Below are 23317 nucleotides of genomic sequence, written 5' to 3' on the forward strand. Positions count from 1 at the left end.
CTGCAATGCCACCTTAGAGGTTTTTCCCAAGTCCAAGCCTGACCTCTGCGAGGAAGGAATGCCCGCCACCTTTTCCAATGCCGAAAGCCTTTGCAGAATAGCTGTATTAACCCACTCATTGCCCTCCTCATCAGAAGAAGATGAAAGGGTGGTGGGGCTGGCCTTTTTGGCTGGGCCTTAGGGGCCTTGGGTGCCAGCTCCTTGCCTTTAGGCTTCCCAGACCCTTTGTTCCCAGGCATTTTGCAAACCGAGATAAAAATAAAAACTAACAAAATGCCCCTAAAAATGGTTGCTCTTGAATTCACTGAAACTGACTTAAAATGGCTGCCCCCCTAAAATGACTGCCGCCGGGCAGCACTTAAAATGGCTGCCTACACCTTCACAAAGAACAAGCACCGGAAGCTGATACTGGATGCCTATATGAAGCTGCCTTATACTGAAACAGACCCCCACAATGGCCTCCACTCCACTGTCTCCAAAATGGTCGCTGTCCTTATGAAGAAGAAGCAAATATGGCTGACCCAGCCTGAAGCAGCCCAGAAAACAAAATTTTGGCCCCGTACAAAATTCCCCTCCCCTTGGCCAAACTAAAAGGGAAAGGTGTGCAGAAAAACACCACCACCCTGAGAATCCTCAAATCTTTAGTTGGGAGGGGGAAGGGAAGAAATAACAGGCCATGAAATGGAGCTCCTCTTCCAAAATGCCACCAGTCCAACGTTGAGAAACAGCTAGCTGCGGGGCCTTATCAGAGGCCTGATTGCAACAGCTGAACTTGAGAAAAGCCCCTACAGACTCTGTCCAGGCTGCTCTTCAGGAGCGCACCTTATCTATGATCCAATCAGGCAGCAGAGGAGCAAGCGAACGCACTGCTCAGCCTCCCAGCCCTGAAACTGACAAACACAGCAGAGCTGCCAAAGGAGCTCCGTCTGCCCCATCTCAGCCTGAAGACTGAGGTAGGGAGCAGATGGTGCTGCTGCTATCACAGCAAGCCCCGCCCCTTCAAAAGCACACCTAAATGGGCTGCAAAAGTCCTCGCTTTCCTCCCAGGGAGGCAAAGACATTCCAGCAGCCTAGCAGCGTGCTGCTGGCTGCTAGAAATGAAATACATGCATCTTCTCCTGTTTGCTATATTATAGGGTTACAGGAGGAGGAGGCAGAAAAGGAGATTGAATTTATAGCCTGCCCTTCATTTGAAGTTTCAGAGAGGTTTACAGTCCTTTCCTCTCCCTATAACAGACACCCTGTGAGATAGGTGGGGCTGAGAAAGCTCTGACAGAACTGCTCTTGAGAGAACAGCACTGAGAGAACTGTGGTTTGTCCAAGGTCACCCGGCAGCTGCATGTGGAGGAGTGGAGACTGAAACCCAGTTCTCTCAGATTAGAGTCCACACTTCCAGCCACTCCCCCAAACTGGCTCTCCTTATTTATTTGTTAGGTGATATATAATTTGCTGTTTTATGAACTGGACTCTTGCTCTCTGTGTTAAGTTTTTTATTTATTTTATTGTAATCCTGTTGGGTTTTCTGTCTTTGCCTCTATCTCAGTTTTGGAATCAAGGTATCAATTTATATTAGGGTAGCCAAGCTCAACTATTCAAAGACAAACCAAGTAATATAGAATTTGGAATATTTGCCAAGAAACTACCATTCTCACTATTTGTAAATCTGAAAATTCCTCAAACTGTAAAGGCAAGAAAAGGCATTTTGATGTGCTTCACATATCCAGTGCTCCAGTCATAGCCATATACTTCTCTGACAGCAAGACTTGTGATCACACTGCAAATAAAGAGCAGCGGGAATATCCTTACATCCTTGAAAACTAGTTTGCAGGCTCCCTGAACTATCACACCATTTTCTAAGCTTGCTGTACATTTTTTAAAAAATCAGGGAAGTAACAGATGTCATTGAGTTTTGGATAGAGAAAATGTCTGATTATGTAACTAGTGTTAGTTCCATGTGTATGAGATCAGGGTGTGCATTCAGTGCAGTTTCCTTCCCATTTGACACTGCAAATCTGAAACATTCCTCCACTGAACTCAGTAGGACTTAATTTTAAGTAAGCATGATTAGGAATGTGTATTCTGCTCTGTATGCTTCTACAGAGAATTTACTTACCATCCCTCAATTTGAGCTGGCCTTCAGTCACAATCACAGTTGCAATTCGTTTATCTTTGCATGCACGATATCTGTTGCAGCTACTGGAACACAATTGTGCAAAACTGATTGTGGGACTGTACAGACTTATTGATTTGTAGTTACCACAGATGATTAGGCTGCAGCCCCTCTACACTCACTTGGAATCAAATCCTGCTTAATTCAAATAGGACATGTGTCAATAAATACATATATGGCCAACGCGTTAGGGAAGAATGAAGAAAGATGGACTAAAACCCATTAAGATCACATTTATGTGTGTGCAACATTATGTGGTACGGCAATTGATTTGCCACATTCTAGCATGCTGTCAGCACCTAAAGCGGGGTAAAATACAAAGAAGGGCAATCAATATAATTAAGGGGTTGGAACACCTTTCCCATGAGGAAAGGTGGAAGAGGTTGGGACTTTCCAGTTTAGAAAAGGGATGCCTTGGGGGTGGGGGACGATAGAGGTTTATGAAATTATTCATCAGGCAGAGAAAGTAAACAGAACCTTTTCTCCCTCTCCCAAAATAGCAGAACTTGAGGGCATACAATGAAGCTGTTGGACAGTAGATTCAGGATGGACAAGAAGCAATACTTTTTGCAACAACTGATTCAAATGTGGCATTTGCTGCCAAAGGATGTTGTGATGGCCACAAGCACAGACAACTTTAAATGAAGATTAGACAAATTCATGGAGGATAGCCCTATCAGCAGCTACTACCTATGGTAACGAATGGAAACGTCCACATTCAGAGGCAGTAAACCTCTGAATTCCAGTGCCAGGAGACTATGCCCTGTTGCTGGCCCTCCAGAGTAGTTAGTTGGCCATTTTCTGAGAGGGGATGCTGGACTAGATGCAGGGCGGTTCTTATGTTCAAATCCTCCTTACCAGTGGGTAAAGTAAAGCTATGGAGAGATGAGGGAGTTCGTCCTGGGGTAGCCTGGCCTCCCGTGCATATATTTCCCCCCAGGAAGTTACCATTCCAGATCCATTACCCGGGACAAAGCGATGCGACTTCCCCCATTGTGTCACCAAAGTCCAAAGCAGCAGCAGATCATCCTCCCTAGATAAGCTGCTGGACAGCTCTCCGGAGAGTCTCTGTCTACTCACTCGTGCAGTTCTTCAGCGTTGGCTTTACCGCCCTTGGGAGGGGGGGGGGTGGGGGGGAGGTAGACGGATCCATTAGGCTACATGAGTGGGGGAATCTACGCAACCTCCGAGCTGAAGGAGCCGCTTTCTCCCCAACAGTCGGAGGCAACTGGAGGCGGCAGGGGCGTCGACAGGGTACGAGGCGAACAAAGATCGCACGTCAGGCTGGGCGTGAACCGCGGAGCGCCACGGGAAAAGGCCGCCGGCGCCGGGGCAGCTTCCCCGCCGAGAGCACGTGGGCTCGCCCAGGGTAGTAGCGCTGGCCGCTGGTGGTGGCGGCGGCTCCGGCGCCCTCTCTCTCCCTGGCAAAACAGGCGCTTCAAGTTTGACGGCTCTGCTCGCAGAGAGGACGGGAGCCAGGCTTCGCCGAACGGGGTTCTACGGGAAATACAGCGCGACGAGCCCCGATGGATCTAATTGTAGGCGTCTGGGTTTGCCTGGCAGCTGCGAGAGCAGGTAAGACGCGGGGGGGGGGGGCGGGATCCCCACCCCAAGCAGCGTCTTCGTAAGGGACTGGCCAGCGAAGGGCGCGTTGTTAATAAAGAAAATATATTAAGACGGACCATCGCGCCTTCTCTGGCGCCGCTGCAAAGACAAAAGGTAGCCAGCAGGCGTTGTAGAGTATCTCCCCCCCTCTCCCTTCGTTGGTCGCTATCTGAATCTTCAGAGATCACTCTTTCACTCGTCAGCTACGAGTTAGCATAAAATCTGGGCTGTCTGTGAATGAATTCTCGAGGGGGTCGTGGGAAAGGGGTGGGGTATATAATGTTTTTCTGCTTAAAAATCCATTGATCGAATCAGTGATTAATTTGGAGCAAAAAGGGGGGGGCATATGGTTAAAAATAAAACGGCTCGGGGAGAAGGATGAAAGACAATGCAGAATCTTGAGAGTGTTTTATCCCATGCTGTTTGCGAAGGAGACGTGCGATCCCTGGGTGGATGCACTCCCCCCCCCATCGTTTTATGACATTAGCGGCGGCTTGCAATGAGAAACTCGGAAACTTTGCATTGTAATGGCAGGTGCTCTCTCTGGACTAGGCAAGTCCTGCTCCAACCCCACCCCGGCCAATCTGTTTCAGGGAGCACCTTCGCTTCCGGACAAGAGGCACGCCGAGGACGGACGGAGGCAGCTGCACACGGGCTCGGCTTGTGCCTCAGTCGTTGTCCGAACCCCTCCCTTCCCCCACCCCCATCCGATCTTTTGACGGTCTGCAAGAAAATGTGCTTGTCCAGTGCAGGCACCTGTTAAGGATTTGTCTCCCCTCCTGTTAACTTGCTGGGGGTGGGGGGAGGAATCATACACGCAGGTGACTCTTACCGGCCCGGGGGAGACTATTTCCTTGGAGAAGGATGCAAGGAGAGGAGGGTTTTAGGTTATCTGGTGGGGACGGGAAAGCGGGGTGCTTCTGTCTAGGCTGTATACATGGGTGGTACTCTTTTATTGTCTTCGCGGCCTCGGCCATGCAGCTAGCCTGGATTTGCATTAAACACGGTTGGGGTGTGTGTGTGTGTGTGGGGGGGGGGGGGGGTTAGGAAAGACGCTCAAGGGTATTGAGGAACGGCTGGAAGTCTCGAAATGAAATGCGGTCATCCCGGCCCATTAAGATGGCCTTGATCGAAAGCGGCTCCTTCAGGGAGTTGCGTTGCGTTTGAGAGGCAGCTTGCAAATCTTGCCCTTGTTTATGTGAAGCTCTCCCTGAGAAAATCCGGCGGTTTAATTGGGTGCTTTCGGAGCGGTCTGAGGAAGGGAGGGAGGCATGCAGTTGCTCCTTCCCACCTACTCGTTGGGACCACTATTCCCGGGAACCTGGCTCTTCATCAGCCGCAAAAGAGTCAGGAAGGAAAAGTTTAGCAAACCCTCCCCCACACCTTCCTTTTTCTTTGCTCACAGAAGATGGGAAGGACTGAAAGTACCGGCAGAGGAAAGCTGTAGGGAAATCCACCGCGCTTCACTTGAAAGAAACAAAGGGTCACGTCTCCAAGGGTTCCCTTGACCCGACGGAAGTACCGGCAGAAGTCTCCGGAACCCTTTCATTTCCTATCGTGGGGGAGCCTGGTGCTGGGTTAGAAACGGGAATTTATCAGAACACTTTAAGGCATACACTCCTTATTAATACTGTAGTCTGGATGGGGGTGGGGGAACTTTCATAGGAGGAATTTCTTTTTAGTCACTGGCCTTCCATGTTAGCACAAGAAGCTGTTTTAATTGGGACTCACTGGAGCAGGCAGACTGCCTCTAGAGCAACTGATCGTGCTGTGGAAAGTCTGCAGAACGAATTGGTTGCATGTGAGCTGCCCTCCTCCTGTCTTTTCGCCTTCGGAGGACTTCCTAGGTTTGTTGCAGTGAAGGCCATTTTAATTAAAATTAATTAATTAATTAATTAAAATGGGAACAGTTCTCTAGGGTAGTTGATCTTCCATGTGCAATTAGGAAGAACCTGGAAAATCCTCTGTAAAAACAGTCGAGCATCTAACGAGAAGGGAACATATATGCAGGAGTAAATTTGAGTGGTGTTTTTTTTAAAAAAATCCTTTTATTTTCTTCACTCTTGTTTAGAGTTGCAGTTAATAGCCTCAGTTTCAGAAGATTTTGAAGGAATTTTTCTTTACACCGTTTTTGTGGATATGTTTCTCCTAGTAGCAGACAGTACAGAATCACTCCTTATCTCATGTTACTAAATTCTGCAACCTGAAGAGTATTGATTAGAAAGTCCCACTGAAATTGGTAGGGTTTACTTGCTGTACAGGATCAGGCTGCCACTGTCCAGAGCTCTGTGAATAAAGTATTTTATTACAGGTGCTGCTTGAATGTGATGCCCTAAGGTGTAGTTTTGACACTGTCAGGCAGATCCATAGAATAGCTATTAGAGTGAGCCTTTGTCAGGCAGTTGGACAGCTGAACTTGGAGATGAGGTCAGAGCCCTGTATAAAGAAATCACTATGCAGTTTTGGACAAAGTCCTGTATCTTCATTTGAATTTTGTCTCTTGTCAGATGACAGTTTGAGTTTTTCACTAGTAATATACTTTTTTGGCATGTGGAGAAATAAGAGAAAGTTTGAAAAACACTGTGTTAAAAGCACCATGAAAATAATTAAGTCCATATATGTGAAGACATTTGCATAATTCAGCTAGTTAAAAAATTACAGATTCCATTCCTTGTAATCTTAATGGAATTAGTAGAACTTGGCAGTGTTTAACCTTGAATATATTGCTTTTGAATAGGTCATTCATAGTTGCAGTAATTATTAGCAGTAGCTGCATGGGTCATCCACGCAGCTAGCTCATAGGTGGTACCTTAGCAACTGAGCTACAGCCCATGAGATTGTGCAGGAGCAAGTTACATGGATGATGAAATTAGCTGAAATGCTCTCATCCACTGAAATTAGCCCTAATATGTAAAGAAATTTGAAAAGTCTTAGTGAGTCCTTTTTCTATTTTCCTAACCAGTTGTTAAAACTTCCTGCTAACTAGTAGATATTTTCATTTAAAGTAATCAAATGTATTTAATGTGAAAGTTCCTTGTTTTCTGTGCAGCTAAGAAATGTATATTTGAGAGGGGGAAAGTCTGATGTACTGGAGTTATCAATGGTATATGTTGATGTGCCTAAGTTAAACCAAGATTCTTTTGTGATTGCCATGGCCCAGATAGCCAAATGGCTGATAAAAGCACCAGATGGTGATAAATTTCCAACACTGTAATGATGAATTACTTCCTTCCTGAGCATTTTTAAATAAAATTTGTCATCAGGCATTATCTAATTCAGGCCTGTGAAAATGCCACAGTGTCTTTAATGTGAATGGGTCAAAGTATTTTCTTCTTTCCCAGAAACAATTAAGTGAGGAAGTAATGAAAGTCAGAATTTGGATTTGACTTCATCCAAGATCATAAAAAAACCAGGCCCAATGATTTGTGTTGTATTTAGTGGAAATGGTTTTCTATTTAATGGCTCTTTTTAATTTCTAAGAAGAGAAATGGGTCTGCTTCATCCATTTATTTTACTTAAGGCACTGGATATAAATGAAGCAGCTGTCTGCTCTTCCTTAGTATCTCAGAAGGAGATTTTCGGTCTACAGGGAGGAAAACTGACTTGGTTATACCATAGAAGCTTTATTTTTTTGGTATTTATTAATTATTCATTGTTTTTTGTTTAAAAACCCAATTTCTGCATGAGAATAAATGAATAGGTATGAAAAGCAGCATATTAGTACCCTGCTGAAGAGCTTCTCTGAAGTTGGAATCAGTGCTGTGTCAGGCACATACTCCTAATTGGAGAGATGAGCAGATTAGTGGTCATAAAAATTGAGGTCAGAGGAGCTGTCCAACTTATTCCTGCTGATGCTTAGTTGAGTAGCCTGCCCTTTAAACATTACAATCTACATAGCAATCTTCAGGTAGGAAAATGTATGACCCATGCTGTATTTTACTTACTGCAGGTAAGGGGTTTAAAAGAAGTAGCTACAAAGCCACTCTGAGACATTATCGCTAATGGTCCTTATGTGATTTGCTTATTTTGTTAAAACCAGTGACTATTTCTTCTCTTGTGATTTCCTAATATATCATGATGAGTCTTTTGGGGAATCTTTCCTCTTTGTAAATTTTTGGAAATAGAATGGACCTCTTCATCATTTAACTCTTTTGAAGTAATTTTTCAACTCTGGAACTCGTTAAACATTTATTGTTAAACAACTCTAACATCTGGAGTTATGTTGAAATGGTCCAACTCCTGTGAACTAGAGACAATTGTATGGATCCTGACTGTGGAAACTGCATTGGAGAAGGGGGACCATGCTCAAATAATCTGTTTATTTAACTGTTAATTCAGGTGCATAGAAGCAGCTTATTAAAAAGTGGTTCCCATCCCATGGATGCTAAGGTTTTGGTTTAGATATTGTAGTTATTGAAACCTCAGGGCTGATTCCCGACTGGATCACAATTCGTCTTGTGTAGATAAAATTCTGGTTTTGGTTTAGGTATTATAGTTATTGAAATTACAGGGCTGATTCCTGACTGGATCACAGTTGTTCTTGTGTAGATAAAATTTAATGCCAATGGGCCCTGAAGTTCACATTTTAGCTGGCTAATTCATACCAGTTCAGTCTTTCTTCTGGCCCAAGAGTCTCTCATAAGTCTGTTTTCTTCTTGACAAGCACCACACAAGTCTTTCAGTTCTTACACGGTTTCCTTCCCAGTGCTTTCTTCCTCCAAGCTCCAAAGCCCTTTACATGCCCTCCCACTGCTCTCAGTCTTGTCTTTTGTGTTTCTCTTCTTTCTATGACTGCTTCTGGGACCTCTTCTTACTGAGCTAATTCCTTTTCTTCCAGTTTTAGAAAACAGCACTTCCCACACCTGTTCCAGGATCTTGAGTGAGGTATAATATTGTAGATGCTGTGCAGTAGGTACCTGAGATGCTTGTGCAATCACATACCAGACAGCACACCAAATGTCATTAGCTTTACTATCTCATACACCTAAGCAAAGTTATTTCTGTACAGCTTTCACCAGCAGGTCCAGTTCTACAAGATACAGTATATTGTGTTGTAACCATTGGGAACAATCCTGAAAAAAAACAAGTCTTTTTTCCTGTGCCACAAATGAGCAATAATGGTGCATTTGCTGTACTTAATTATAGGCCACCTTTCTCACTGAGACTCAAGGTGGGTTAAAAAAAGGATCAGTCGTTTCCGACTCTGGGGTGACGTTGCATCACAGCATTTTCACTGCAGACATTTTTTTACAGGATGGCCTGCCATTGCCTTCCTTGGTCATCTACACTTTCCCCCTAGCAAGCTGGGTACTCATTTTACAGACCTCGGAATGATGGAAGGCTGAGTTAATCTGGAGCCGGCTACACAAACCCAGCTTCTGCCAGGATTGAACTCAGGTCGTGAGCAGAGAGCTTGGACTGCAATACCGCAGTTTTACCACTCTGCGCCATGGTTACAACATATATAAATGCAATTGGAAAGCCTAAAACTTCCAGTGAACAATGCTATAGGACTAGGATTACAAAAGACAATGCAAGCAAGAAATAGACAGACCATAAACACTACATAAAATTGACCAGATAAAGTAGAAAATGCAATTAGAGCAAGATTATATATATGATAAACAGTACAATAGGCTACAGTTCTGTTCCCTGATAAAACAATTTAAAGTGACTAGCACCATCATTCATGTTTAGGTGCCAGTATTTGCCTGGCTTGGAAAGCAAGTTCCAATTCTCATAGTACACTCAATTTCTTGGCATCTGACATTTTGTTCCCGGTCTGCTGTTCATTATGTACTGTAGTTACAATAACTGAAGATGGCAGTACCATCTTGAAAGAAAAACCAGGCACATTTTTGTGTGTCTTCTGAATATCTGTTAAGAATAACATCAACAACAGATGTAAAGCCAATTAACATTGCATATTAAGAAAACTGGCACCCTGGTTTCTGTTGTAGCATTACTTTATTCAATTTAAGTACCCAGCCCTCTGCCTTCAAAATTTAACATAAGATGACTTCTGTGTGGCATAAATCACTTGCATTTTTTTTTTTGCTGTCAAGTCACAGCTGACATATGGCAATCTCATCAGGTTTGCAAGGCAAGACACATTCTGAGGTGGTTTACCATTGCCTGCCACTGTGTCACAACCCTGGACTTCCTTGGAGATCTCCTATCCAAATACTAGCCAGAACTGACTCTCCTTAGCTTCTGAAACCTGACAAGATCAGGCTAGCCTGGACCACCCAGATTGGGACAAAATCCACATATAGTGCAATAAAACACACATGCTTAAAAACAGTAATGAAAGGGCAGCAAGGTGAGATAGCTGAGATGAAACAAAAATGTCTTCATTTACTGTTGCAACACAATAGTACAAATAGGTCTCTCTGGGGAGAGAGAACCAGTGTTTGGGTGCCATAACTGAGGAGGTTCTCTGTGGTTGCCACTTGCCTAATTTCAGAAGGCAGGGGCATGAAGCAGGGCCTTGGATGATGACGACAGTTGTTGGGTAGGTTAATAAGATAATGGAAAGTCTTTCAGATGTGCTGCTCCCAGACCATGTATAGCTTTAAAGGTCAACACCAACAGCTTGAATTATGCTGGCATCTATGTTTGAATAGAAGCTAGTTGCTTTCCTCAGGTGACTGATGGTCAAGTTGGGGTTGATTTATGTAACCCACTAGACATATTTTGATCCCTGAATAGCCTGAGCTATCCAGGTCAGAGCAGAATCATTTGCATATGCTGTCTTTTTCTTAGTGTCAAAATATATGGACCTGGTTCAAAAGCCCTCCTTAGGTAGGTTTTGTGTGATGTGACATAGGCAGAGCTGAGCATCTATTGATCTGAAAAGAGCTACAGATTTCTGTACACCTGCTTCCTAAAGTGGGTTACATAGGGTCAATTTGATGTATTGGAATCAGTTGGTATTTTACTGTCCTTTTAAAATCAGAGTTTACTTCTTGGTGTGTGTCCAGTAATACCAGCAAAAAAAATAACACCTACGACTGATTTGTACAATACATCTGAAGCACATGTTATTTTTATAATTAATCATGTTAATGCTTATATGATTTAGCTTTAAGAACATAAGTAGAGCCCTGCTGAATTAAACCAATAGTCCATCTAGGCCAGCAGTTTGTCTCACATAGTGGTCAAGTTCCTCTGGATGGTCAACAACAGGGCATAGAGGCTGAGGCCTTCCCCTGATGTTGTCTCACAGCATTGCGATTCAGAGGATTAGTGCCTCTGAATGTGGAAGTTCCCCTCAGTTATCATGGCTAGTAACTATTGATAGATTTACCTCCATACATTTATGTAATCCCCCTTTAAAAGCTGTTTATTCCTGTGGCCATCAATACAACCTCTGGCAGCAAATTCCACATTTTAATCTCTCTTTGTAAAGCAGCATTTCCTTGAGTTCATCCGAACCTACTGCCCATGAACTTCATTTGATGCCCTTGAGTTCTGTACTTTGGGAGAGGGAGAAAAAGTTCTCTTTGTCAACTCTTACTACCCCATGCATAATTTTATAAACCTTTATCATGTCCCCTCTTAGTTGTCTTTTTTTCTAAACTGAAAAGTCCCTGACTCCTCAGCCTTTCCTCATAGGCAGGGCTTTTTTTTGTAGAAAAGCCCAGCAGGAATTCATTTGCACATTAGACCACACCTTCTGATGTCACAGTTGTTTCACACAGGGCTTTTTTTGTAGAAAAAGTCTAGCAGGAACTCATTTGCATATTAGGCTACACCCTCTGATGCCAAGCCAGCTGGAAATGCATTCCTGTGCATTGCTGCTAAAAAAAAGCCCTGCTCATAGGGAAGGTGCTCATAGGGAAGGTCCTGACTGACTCATCAGTTCCCAGCCCAAACCCCTTGACCTTTTCAGAACACTCTCCAAGTTTCAAAAGGATTGGACCAGGGGGTCCAATTCTATGAGCCCCAAAAGAAGGTGCCCGTATCCTTCATTATTTCCAATGGAAGGAAGGCATTTAAAAGGTGTGAGGTTCCTTTAAATGTGATGGCCAGAACTCCCTTTGGAGTTCAGTTATGCTTGTCACATCCTTGTTTCTGGCTCCATCCCCAATGTCTCCTGACTCCACCCCCAAAGTCCCCAGATATTTCTTGAATTGGACCTGGCAACCCTAGATGCTGACAAGGAAATCATGCCTTAGCCCACCCTCTCTGGTATGAATGTATTATGTTTGAAATATTATTTCCTATTTCAACTCTTGTCATACTATTGTATCAATGGCTAATCTCTTTATTCCTGAACATGACTCCTCCAGGTGTTTGTTTTAAATCTGCATCTCTTCCCTTTTACTCCAAGCTATCAAGAAAGACATTAACTTCCCAGTGTTACTGAATAATGAGATTTGAGGGGTGGAGCATGAAGAGGGTGGGGTTTGAGGAGGGGTGAGACCTCAGACAGATACAATGCCATAGACTCCACCCTCCAAACCAGCCACTTCCTCCTGAGGAACAACTGTTGCCACTCTCCAGGTGGGGTCTGGAGATCACTCAGAATTACAACTGCTCTTCAGATGGCAGAGATAAGCTCCCCTGGAGAAAATGACTGCTTTGCAGGCTGGACTCTGTGTCATTATACCCTGCTGAGGATGGTTCCCTCCTGTGATTTTAGAACACTCACAGACTTTCAGCCTCACCTACCTCCTAGGGTTGTTGTGCAGATCAAAAAGGGAAGTCAGTTGTAAACCAGAATAGGCATTTTTCATAACAGTTGGTATGGTGGCTGAGTTTATAAATCTTCCAAAAACAAAACACCCTTCCTACCTAAAACAAACAAAGAATTTCAAGGTAGTTAAATGCCATAGTGAAGCACAGGTTTCAGGCTAGTTGTTAATAAACTGAAACATAATGACGTGTAGGCTATAGTTAGAGATGTTGCGTGTGTGTGTTTGGAAAACCTGAAGTTTTATTTATTTATTTAATTTATTTTTTTTCGCATTTATATTCTGCCCTCTCCGCCGAGGCAGGCTCAGGGCAGCTAACAACATTTCAACATCAACAATAAGATAGTAAAACAGTTACAGTAATCTATTATCAATTAAGTAGTTAAAATAGTTTAAAACAGTTTAAGATTATTAATACAATTTTAAAACAACAGTTTTGGTGCTAAAATTAATACAATACATTCAATGGTATTGGGCATCTATATACTTTGGCTGAAGGCCATTTGAAATAATGTTGTTTTGCAGGCTTTGCAGAACTGGGCAAGGTCCCGCAAGGCTCTAACATCTTCTGGGAGTTGGTTCCACCAGTGGGGGGCCGCAATTGAGAAGGCTCTTTCTCTGGTAGCCTTCAATCTCGCCTCCCTCGGCCCGGGGATTGATAATAGGTTTTGTGATCTGGATCTAAGTACCCTCTGGGGAATATGTGGGGAGAGACGTCCCTAAGGTAGGCAGGTCCTCGGCCATGTAGGGCTTTAAAGGTAATAACCAGCACCTTGTAGCGGATCCAGAATACTATTGTTAGCCAGTGCAGTCTCCGCAGCCCCAGCTGTATGTGGTCCTGCATGGGGAGACCCAATAACAGTCTGGCTGCCGCATTCTGCACCAGCTGCAGTTTCCAGATTCGGGACATGGGCAGCCCCATGTAGAGGGCATTGCAGTAGTCTAGTCTCGAGGTGACCATTGCATGAATCACAGTTGCTAAGTCGCTGTGCTCTAGGAAAGGAACCAACTGTCGTGCCCGCCTAAGGTGGAAAAAGGCGGATCTCGCAGTGGCTGCTATCTGGGCCTCCATAGCCAATGTGGGCTCCAGTAGCATCCCCAAGCTTTTGACTTTGGATGCTATCAGTGGCGCCCCATCAAAAGCTGGTAGAGGGATTTCCCTTCCCGGGCCACCACAACTCAGACAAAGGACTTCTGTCTTCATCGGATTCAGCTTCAGATGACTCAACATGAGCCACCCTGCCATGGCTTGTAGCGCCTGGGCTAGATTTTCTGGGGCAGAGGCAGACCGACCATCCATTAGCAGCTAGAGCTGGATGTCATCAGCGTACTGATGGCAACCCAGTCCAAATCTCCGGACAATCTGGGCAAGGGGGCGCATATAGATATTAAACAACATCAGGGAGAGCACTGCCCCGTGAGGCACCCAGCAATTAAGCGGATGTCTCTGGGACGATTGTCCCCCTATCGCCACCCTTTGTCCCCGATCACAGAGGAAAGAGGAGAGCCATTGCAAGGCCAACACCTGAATCCCTGTGTCGGCGAGGCGGTGAACCAGCAACTGATGGTCGACCATGTTGAACGCCGCCGACAGGTCCAACAACAACAGTACTGCTGACCCGCCTTGATCCAGTTGTCACTGAAGATCATCCACCAAGGCGACCAGCACTGTCTCCATCCCATGGCCTGGGTGAAAGCCAGACTGGTGTGGGTCTAGAACGGAAGTGTCCTCCAGAAAGCTCTGCAACTGCAGCACTACTGCCCTCTCAATAATTTTACCCCAAAAGGGTAAATTCGACACCGGCCGATAGTGTGCCAATTTGGCCGGGTCTAATGTTGGTTTTTTCAAGAGGGGATGGACTATCACCTCTTTGAGAGGCCTTGGAAAAAGCCCCTCCGAGAGGGACCTATTTACAATATCCCGCACAGGATATTGAAGCTCCATCCGGCACGCTTTAATCAACCAGGATGGGCAAGGGTCCAAATCACATGTTGTTGGGCGTACAGTTGCGAGGATTCTGTCAACTTCCTCCAAGCTGAGTGTTGTAAAACTGTCTAGAGCTGGTCCGGAAAACAGGCACGGAGCCTCGAGTTCACATACTGTTTCTGTTGTGACAGGGAGGTCGTGGCAGAGCAATGAGACTTTATCTATGAAAAATGTTGCAATCACTGCCAATCTCCAATTCCCTATGATTTGGTCTGCCTCGTGGCAGAGTTGTAAGAGTCCGAATAACACTAAATAATTGGGCCAGGCATGAATTCGCGGATGCAATCTTGGCCGCAAAGTAAGCTTTCTTTGTGGCTTTGACTGCCATCTCATAGGATCTCATATACTCTCTATAAGATGTTCTGGTTGCTTCGTCGTGAGTCTGCCACCACTGCCTCTCTAGTTGTCTGAGCCTCCGTTTCATCAATTGCAAATCCATGTTGTACCACGGTGCCATCTTTGAACGGGAGCGTAGAGGGCGCCGAGGAGCGATCTCATCAATGGCCATGGTGAGCCGATTTTGCCATAACTCGACCATGTCATCGAGCGAGTTGCCAGGGGGCCAGGGATTCCACAGTTCCCTCTGGAACCGTATTGAGTCCATTAGGTTCTGCGGGCAAGCTAAAATACACTCGTCGCCTAAATGGGTTTGGGGTAGTACATCCACATGGGCCTTCAGGACATAGTGGTCCGACCATGACACTGCGTCAGCAGTAATTCGGGTCACTGTAACCCCCGACGTAAAGATCAAATCCATCATGTGCCCGACCTGATGCGTGGGTGTAGTTACAAATTGAGAGAGTCCTAGCGTAGCCATGGATGACACTAGGTCCATCGTCTGATTAGAGTTTGCATCATCGGCATGAACATTGAAATCACCCAGGATTAAAAGCCTTGGGTGTTCCAATGCCCAGCCTGTTGCGGCCTCCATCAGGGACAATAAGGCGCTGGTTGGTGCGTTAGGCGATTGATACACCAGCCAGATCGCCAAACCCTCTCCTACATCCCACTTCAGACCTGCACATTCAATGTCGTCGATCTCTGGAATCGGGAGAGCCCAGAAGGAGTAAGCCTCCCATATGACTAGTGCCTCTCCTCCCCACCGCCCGCTAATCTGTGGCTGGTGAAAGACTGAGTACCCTGGGGGAGTAACTTGGGAGAGGGCTACCATCTCCCCGTCACATACCCAGGTCTCAGTCATGCATGCCAGGTCCATATCCTATTCACTCGGGAATTCCTGAAGGATTGAGGTCTTATTGTTTATGGACCTGGCATTGCATAACACCAGTGACGGAGGTGAGTAAGTTGTCTCTCCCCCAAGGTTGACTATATTACAACCTGAACCTCCTGGACATATTTCCTTTTTTCTCCATGAAGGACCTTGGGTAAAGAGGGTTAATCAGCTTTTGTCCTTACTAGGGTGAACCTGCAAAAAGTTCATCTTGATTGGTGCAAACTTCCAGCTGCCATTCTGCATCAGCCTCCAATGGACCGGCAAGCTGTGAGAATCTTCCCCCTTTTCTTTCTCTGCAAAGGCAAGGATGTTGGAGGCTGTCTGTTTACATGAGGCTAGTGTGTTGCTGTCACCTCTCTCTCTTTTTTTGTTGCCCTTAGCTTTTGCTTTGCAGCACTGGGGTCTTATTTTCTTCGGATAGCAGCTGCATTTACTGTGTCATTGTCCAGCAGCCCATCCATTGCTGGCTTCTCTGATGTTTAGATTGCCAGCATGCCAAAGTCAGATGCAAGCAGGTTGAGCCAGCAGCTGCAAGAAAGTGGTATTTGAAATAGTTGGAGGAGGGTTGCCCCATTTTGTCCCATGGGAATAAACGTTTTGTGGGTAACCTTGCATATTTTTTCTGCTAATGGAAAAAGGGCAAGGCAGGGAAGAAATGTGAATAGAGAAATTTCAGTGTCCTTCTGTAAAAGAAAGACCAGAACCAAGACTCAAGGAAATGTCCAGATGCATTTTAGCTTAGATTTTTTTTTTTGCTGATTTGCATGGGGCTTTTGTGGGGCAGGTTTATGTACAGTAAGGCTCAAATCACACATTCAATGAAGTTCTGTGGTTAATTTTTCCAAGTAGTTTACTCAAAGCTGCTCCCAGAGGATGAATCTGACGTTTAACCCTTTTCCTTCTGGTTCTTGTTCAGCACAACCTCTTCTGACGTTGCTTAGATACCCTCAAGTGGGAAGGGTCAGGGTTTCCATGTCTTCCTAGCCATATATGAAGAAGCAGCTCAATGAGGTTAGTTTTGAACTGAGAAATAAAAACATATCAAGCTGCTTTTCTCCATTGGCCTTTTTTGGGTGAAACGCCACCAAAACTCAACAGGTACCTCAATCTGGTTGGAAAAAGTTCTGATAATGGAATATTTAACTTCTTTGCCTCAAAAATCATTAAATGAAGTATGACACAGAGGTCTGCTGTAAACCTACATGTGAGGTAGAATATTGGGCATTCCTCTTTAGGATATTAAAGCTCCCTTCCTTCATCTGCCATTTTTCTTCTCAGATATTTTATTTAAAGCCTCAGGCAGCTTTAAATAAAAATAAAATCCCTTCCCCCCCGCCCCCCAAAAAGCAACAGTAAAACTCCATGTAACTTAATTTAGCACATTGGACCTTTCAAGTCATCTGTAGGTATTTTGCGTATATCCCCATTCAGTATGAGTATAAGGAGCAGGAAATTTATAGGTTGTGTTTTGGTTCACGTAGGGACAATACTTCCATTGAACAGTGTTTTATACACTTCTGCTGTTGCAGTAAATTGTTATGTGAGAGAGGAAGAAAATTCTCAGACCCAGTGTCAAGTAGCATGGTGAAAAATACCTACATGAAGATGGTATTGCCTCTCAGCTACATCTGCAGAGAATAAGCTTGATTAATTTCCAGGCTTCCTTTTGATGGGAAGCTTTGTTCCAATGTTGGATGTGTTTGTCTAGCAAGGTGTCAAAGTGCCAAAAATACTTCCTCTCTCACCAAAACTAGTGAAGAAAAGGACTTCCTTGGAATTCCAGAATTCTTCTTGTGCTTCCTAACAGCAGGCTATATACATGCTGCTGCTTGTGAAGTTCTTCTGTCCTGCACTTTTCAGCTTTGACGGTGCTGATCACCTGCTGAAATGGAGAGGATGCCTTGAAATTCTTCTTCTGTCATGTAAGGTCCAGCATTCTTGCATGACACTATGGCCTCTTCAAGCAAACAAGCTGAAAGGGCTGACAATGTTTCTAATCTTTTGCACTTCTTTTACTATTGCCCAGACTCTTTTTCCTCTTCTCTCTAAATATATTACACACTGTTCTTTCCCAACAGGTTTTACTTTTTGCCAGGAGTATTGTTGATCTTTTCTGAGCTGCTTTTGTAGTTGTTGCTCTATATGTATGTTTTCAATGAATTTCTTCAGAGGCCGTTTTCCCACTCACCTTTTACTGGCGCCACGACCATCCTGACGCCGGCGAATCTGCCTGGATTTCGCATCAGAAGCTCCGGCGCTCCCAGAAGCGCCGGCTACTTCCGTCGCTAAGCCAGCGCAAACGGAAATCGCAAAGATGCAGGAAAACGTTTGCGCTGGCTTAGCGACGGAAAGCGCCGGCGCTTCTGGGAGCGCCGGCGCTTCTGTTGCGAAATCCAGGCAGATTCGCCGGCGTCAGGATGGTCGTGGCGCCAGTAAAAGGTGAGTGGGAAAACGGCCATAGAGTCTATTTCTGTTCCTTTTTTCCCCTGGATTTGGACAGCCTTTGATACAGTAAACCACTCACCTCTTAATTCTCTTGCTTTTTCAGGGACTATTTTGTCAAAGTGTCAATCACAGCTCCCTTATCTCTTTAAGGTTTTCTTTCAATAGCTCAGTTTCTGCATTTCTTTGTTTTCTGTAGAATATACTTTCAAGGCTTTTTTTGTAGCAGGAACTCCTTTGCATTTTAGGCCACACACCCCTGATGTAGACAATCCTCCAAGAGCTTACAGGGCGTTTAGTACAGCGTCTACTGTAAACTCCAGGAGGATTGGCTACATCAGGGGTGTGTGGCCTAATATGCAAAGAAGTTCCTGCTACAAAAAATACCTGCTTGAGATCAGTAAGGCTCTCTTCTCTTTATACTGGTTCTGTTTGACCCTGTTCTGTTGGATCCAACAAAGGATTTCTGTGGATGAAAGAACATACATTTATTTATTTGGATATTTATATTCTGCTTTTCTTCCCGGTGGGGACCCAAAGTGACTTGCAATATCATTCCCCCTCTGTTTTATCATCACAATAGACCTGTGGGATAGACTGAGACAGAGTGACTGGCCCAAGGTCATCCAGTGAACTTTCATGGTGGTGGGAGGTTTGAACTGGATTTCCAACACTCTACCCATTAACCATACTGACTCTATATTGGACATTGCTTGTCTAATAAGTAAGAGTTCTCTGTACAATCTGTTTTCACGGTATTGTATAACTTTTTAGTGGTTCTAAAGATTTGTTTAGTTGCAGGAGTCCTTTGTCATACTGTTGCCTTAATTATTGCCTTTATTTGTCATATCACATACAAAACAGTGAGGATTTACAGTAAGGTGTTACCAGTATGTGGATGACACTAGCTGTGTTTATCCTTAACAGCTAAGCCAAGTGGGTCTGTGGAAGTCCTGAACAGGTGTCTGTAGAAGGTAATGGGCTGGATGAGGGCCAGTAACTTGAAGCTCACTCCAGACAAGACTGAAGTGTTGTTAGATGGTTAGGGATTGCAGAGTCAGCCTGTCCTGAAGGGGGTTACATTCCTCCAGAAGAATGAGGTTCATAGCTTGGGGGGTGCTACTGCATCATATCACTTCTGCTCTGAAGGATCTGTATGGATGACCCATCCATTTTCTGTTACAATACAGTACTCACTCTTACCTTTTAAGGTCCTAGATGGCTTGGGGTCGGAGTATCTGAGAGATCATCTCCTCCCAAGCTATCCAGCTTACTAGTTAAGATCTACCTCTCAAGGCCTGCTCTGTGTGCCCCTGTCTGCAGAGATGAGGCAAGTAGTGACCAGTGGGTTTCCCCCACTGTGGTGGCAACTTGCCTCTGGATTGCCCTTCCTCTTGAAGCTTGCTTGACATCTAGTTTACTTTTTTTAGATGCTAAGGTAAACACCTCTTTTTTACCCGAGCTTTTAATTAAGGGCTTTATCTTACCATCTTTTTAATGATCTGCTTCTATTTTTTGGATCATTTTATGCTGTTTTTGTCCAATGGCTTGTTTTTAATAACTTTTAAAATATATTGTGGTGGTTTTAATTGCAAATCTTCTGTAAAGCACCAGCATAGGAATAGCTTAAATAGATAAATACAACAAAAATCAGGAAATAAAAGAACACTATTTTGGTTAATGCAGTGAAACACTGTTTATTACTTGTAGAATAAGCACTGGTCAAAATATGGTATATGGATATAGCCTTATTGTACTGAATTTGTAGCTCTTTTACTTTGGAATAAAAAGTGAACTGTTTTCTCTGTTTTTTTAAATAGTTGTTGGCTTTGGAATGGATCCCAGCTTACAGACTGATATTATCTCAGAACTGGATCTTTTCAACATGTCCATTGGAGTTACACAGGTGTCTGGGTTGCATAATGCCAGCAAAGCATTTTTATTTCAAGGTAAGGGCAATATCTTTATCTGATTAACAGGAGTATGTGTGTGAGTAACTGAGAACTTAGTGATTAGCCCATTTCTTATCTAGAAATTATGGACTTTCTGATTGATTTTCCCTCCTGGATTTTGACACTATACTGGTGTTCTATTGATAGTGATGCTCCTAGGTAGCTCAGCTTCTAATTTTATTTGAAAACATTTTGGCACAATGAAATAGCTTAGTTCATCCAGTCAGTTCCCTAGCACTGGACATTTTTTGTAAATTTTTGCAAAGTGAGCCTTAAGTTGTACAAAGAAATGAGAAATCACTCTTTTTCCTTTGCTAACATTAGATTACATGCCCCTATCCCAAATGGGACTGGCCAGTTTCTATGTTCTTGGAGCTATCATTTTTTCCAAGAACCATCCAGAAATATGTATTGTTACATAACTAGATTGTGCAAATATTCAGACATTTCAATAAAATTGGTGCCATTCAGGAGCTTCACAGCTGTGAAACACATGCAGCCAAGTATACCTGAGACAATGTTTCATGTCTTTGGTTGGCATTTTGGTCAATTAGCCATCTTTGTACAAAGAAAAATATGGCAAGTTAATAGTTATGCTGTACAAACACTCTCCAAGGGTCAGCAGTAGTTTTGCACTATTTCTTTATTAGCCTTTCACTCACATGTCAACAGTTTAGCTATCATGTATAAGATTTCTTGGAGTACAAGACAACTTGGGCACTATGATAATCTGGTGTGTGTGTGTTTCAAACCTTCAGCCTAGCCTTGGCTCCAGAAGTGAGGGAAGAGACTGAACAAATCTGTGTTTAGCTAGATCTCGTAATGAAGATAACAGAACTTATGCTGCCTGAACCCTGTCATGAAGTTAGTTTCTCAGCACAATCATTTGGCTTATTTCAGATATATTTCTAACTGGAGAAAGAGAAGACAAAATACTGCTGTCTGTTTCATTCGTCTATTCAATGGCATGGGGAGATGTGTTACTTTCATGAAAGTAGCAATAAAATAGCTGAGCCAGTGCAGTTCAGTAAAGTGGGCAGATTACTCATGATGGTTAAGCTGAATGATGGTTAGGCTAATGGTGGTTAAGCTGAAATTTGTATCAGGACTTTCCAACAAAGTCTGGGGGTTTGGCTGGATGCCTCTCTTGACCTGTAGAAACAAGTGTCCTTTGTGGCAAGGCTGGCATTTTTCCAGCTCTGCTGGGTTTGTCAGCTGTCCCCGTCTCTCTAAGTCAGATCTGGCAATGGTGATATGTGCCACAGTCAACTCTGTGTTGCACTATTGCAACTAGCTCTATGCAAGATTGCCCTTCAGGTTGCTTTGAAAACTTCAGAGTATACAGAATGCAGGTGTTAGGTTGTTGACCAATGCATCATGGTCATTTCATATTTAACTTGTACTTAAGCAGCTGCAGTGATCGTCTATCGGTTTCTGAATCAAGTTCAAGGTGTACGTTTTCACCTTTGAAGCTTTAATGGTCTGGGACCTTCATATCTACAGGACCGCCCAGGGCTGTAGCCAGGATTTGGAAGGTCAGGGGGCATTTACATTTTTGGGGGGCACTGATGCCCCTCAGCACCCCACATGACCTTCCCTCTAGTGACAGGCAGGGCCGGCCCTAGCCCTTCTGGCTAGGCAGCACAGCTCCGCTTTGCCCCAGTCACTGGATCTGCTGCCTACTCATGAGTAGCCCTCCGAACAGGCGGCAGGCATGGGGCTACTCATGGGAACAGGCGGGGGGGAGAGGCAGGCAGCAGAGGTGAGGAGAAGCAGAGGCGATTGGGGCTGGGAGGGAGGGGAAAGGGCAGGAGAAGTGGCTGCGATCAGGGTTGGGAGGGAGGGGAAAGGGCAGGAGAAGTGGCTGCGATCGGGGCTGGGAGGGAGGGGAAAGGGCAGGAGAAGTGGCTGTGTTGGTGGTGGGAGGGAGGGGAAGAAGTGAGGAGAAGGGACAACGATCAGAGCTGGGAGGGAGGGAACGGAGGTGGAGAGAAGTGGTGGTGATAGGGGCTGGGTGGGAGGGGAAGGGGCGAGGAGAAGCAGTGGCGATCGGGGCTGGGAGGGAGTGGAAAGGGCAGGAGAAGTGGCTGTGATCAGGGCTGGGAGGGAGGGGAAAAGGCAGGAGAAGTGGCTGCGATCAGGGCTGGGAGGGAGGGGAAAGGGCAGGAGAAGTGGCTGCGATCAGGGTTGGGAGGGAGGGGAAAGGGCAGGAGAAGTGGCTGCGATTGGGGCTGGGAGGGAGTGGAAAGGGCAGGAGAAGTGGCTGTGATCAGGGCTGGGAGGGAGGGGAAAGGGCAGGAGAAGTGGCTGCGATCAGGGCTGGGAGGGAGGGGAAAGGGCAGGAGAAGTGGCTGCGATCAGGGTTGGGAGGGAGGGGAAAGGGCAGGAGAAGTGGCTGCGATCGGGGCTGGGAGGGAGGGGAAAGGGCAGGAGAAGTGGCTGTGTTGGTGGTGGGAGGGAGGGGAAGAAGTGAGGAGAAGGGACAACGATCAGAGCTGGGAGGGAGGGAACGGAGGTGGAGAGAAGTGGTGGTGATAGGGGCTGGGTGGGAGGGGAAGGGGCGAGGAGAAGCAGTGGCGATCGGGGCTGGGAGGGAGTGGAAAGGGCAGGAGAAGTGGCTGTGATCAGGGCTGGGAGGGAGGGGAAAAGGCAGGAGAAGTGGCTGCAATCGGGGCTGGGAGCTGCAGCAAAAGCAACCCCCAGCTCCCCCCTGGAGTTAAAGGGCCCATGAAACAGCTGATCTGCTGGTCCTTTAACTCCAGGGGGAGGCTGAGACTGCTTCTGCCCCTGGCCAGCCAAATTGCTGGTGGGGCCAGCAGCAGCTCCTGGAGCTATGGCAGAGGTCCCAGGGACTGGTTGGGGCATCCAGTCAGGGGGCCTCACCCAGAAGTTGGGGGGCTGTGCCCCCACCGGCCCCTTCATAGCTGCGGCCACTCTCTATATGTCCTCCCAAGAACTCTTTGTTCTTCCTCATGTGGTCTACTGGTGGTGACTAGTCCACAGATGACTTGACTGTCCTCAATGAGGGCAAAAGCTTTTTCTTTAGTGGCATCTGCCTGGAGAAACTCTCTGCCTGGTGACATCCAGGCCCTGAGGGATCATTCTAGATTCTGTAGGGCCTGTAAGGTGGAGTTGTTCTGCCAGGCTTTCTGTTGAGGGTGGTTGAGATCAGTTTTTCTGCCATCTATTAGTAGTGCTGCCTATTTTTTGCTGGTTGTTGGGTGCCAA

General features: G+C 45.3%; 1 protein-coding gene across 4 annotated transcripts in view; it reads left to right on the forward strand.

Moving 5' to 3' along the window:
* Positions 1-3583: 3583 nt before the first annotated feature.
* Positions 3584-23317, forward strand: part of NELL1 (neural EGFL like 1) — a 994364-nt gene continuing 974630 nt past the window's right edge. For all 4 annotated transcript variants that reach the window (XM_060262209.1, XM_060262211.1, XM_060262210.1 and 1 more), the window contains exons 1-2: positions 3584-3745; positions 19958-20086. In XM_060262209.1, the coding sequence (XP_060118192.1) occupies positions 3697-3745; positions 19958-20086 (178 nt within the window). In that variant the 5' untranslated portion in view covers positions 3584-3696. The remainder of the gene's footprint in view (positions 3746-19957; positions 20087-23317) is intronic.

Source organism: Heteronotia binoei, chromosome 21, assembly GCF_032191835.1.
Source record: "Heteronotia binoei isolate CCM8104 ecotype False Entrance Well chromosome 21, APGP_CSIRO_Hbin_v1, whole genome shotgun sequence".
Lineage (NCBI taxonomy): Eukaryota > Metazoa > Chordata > Lepidosauria > Squamata > Gekkonidae > Heteronotia > Heteronotia binoei.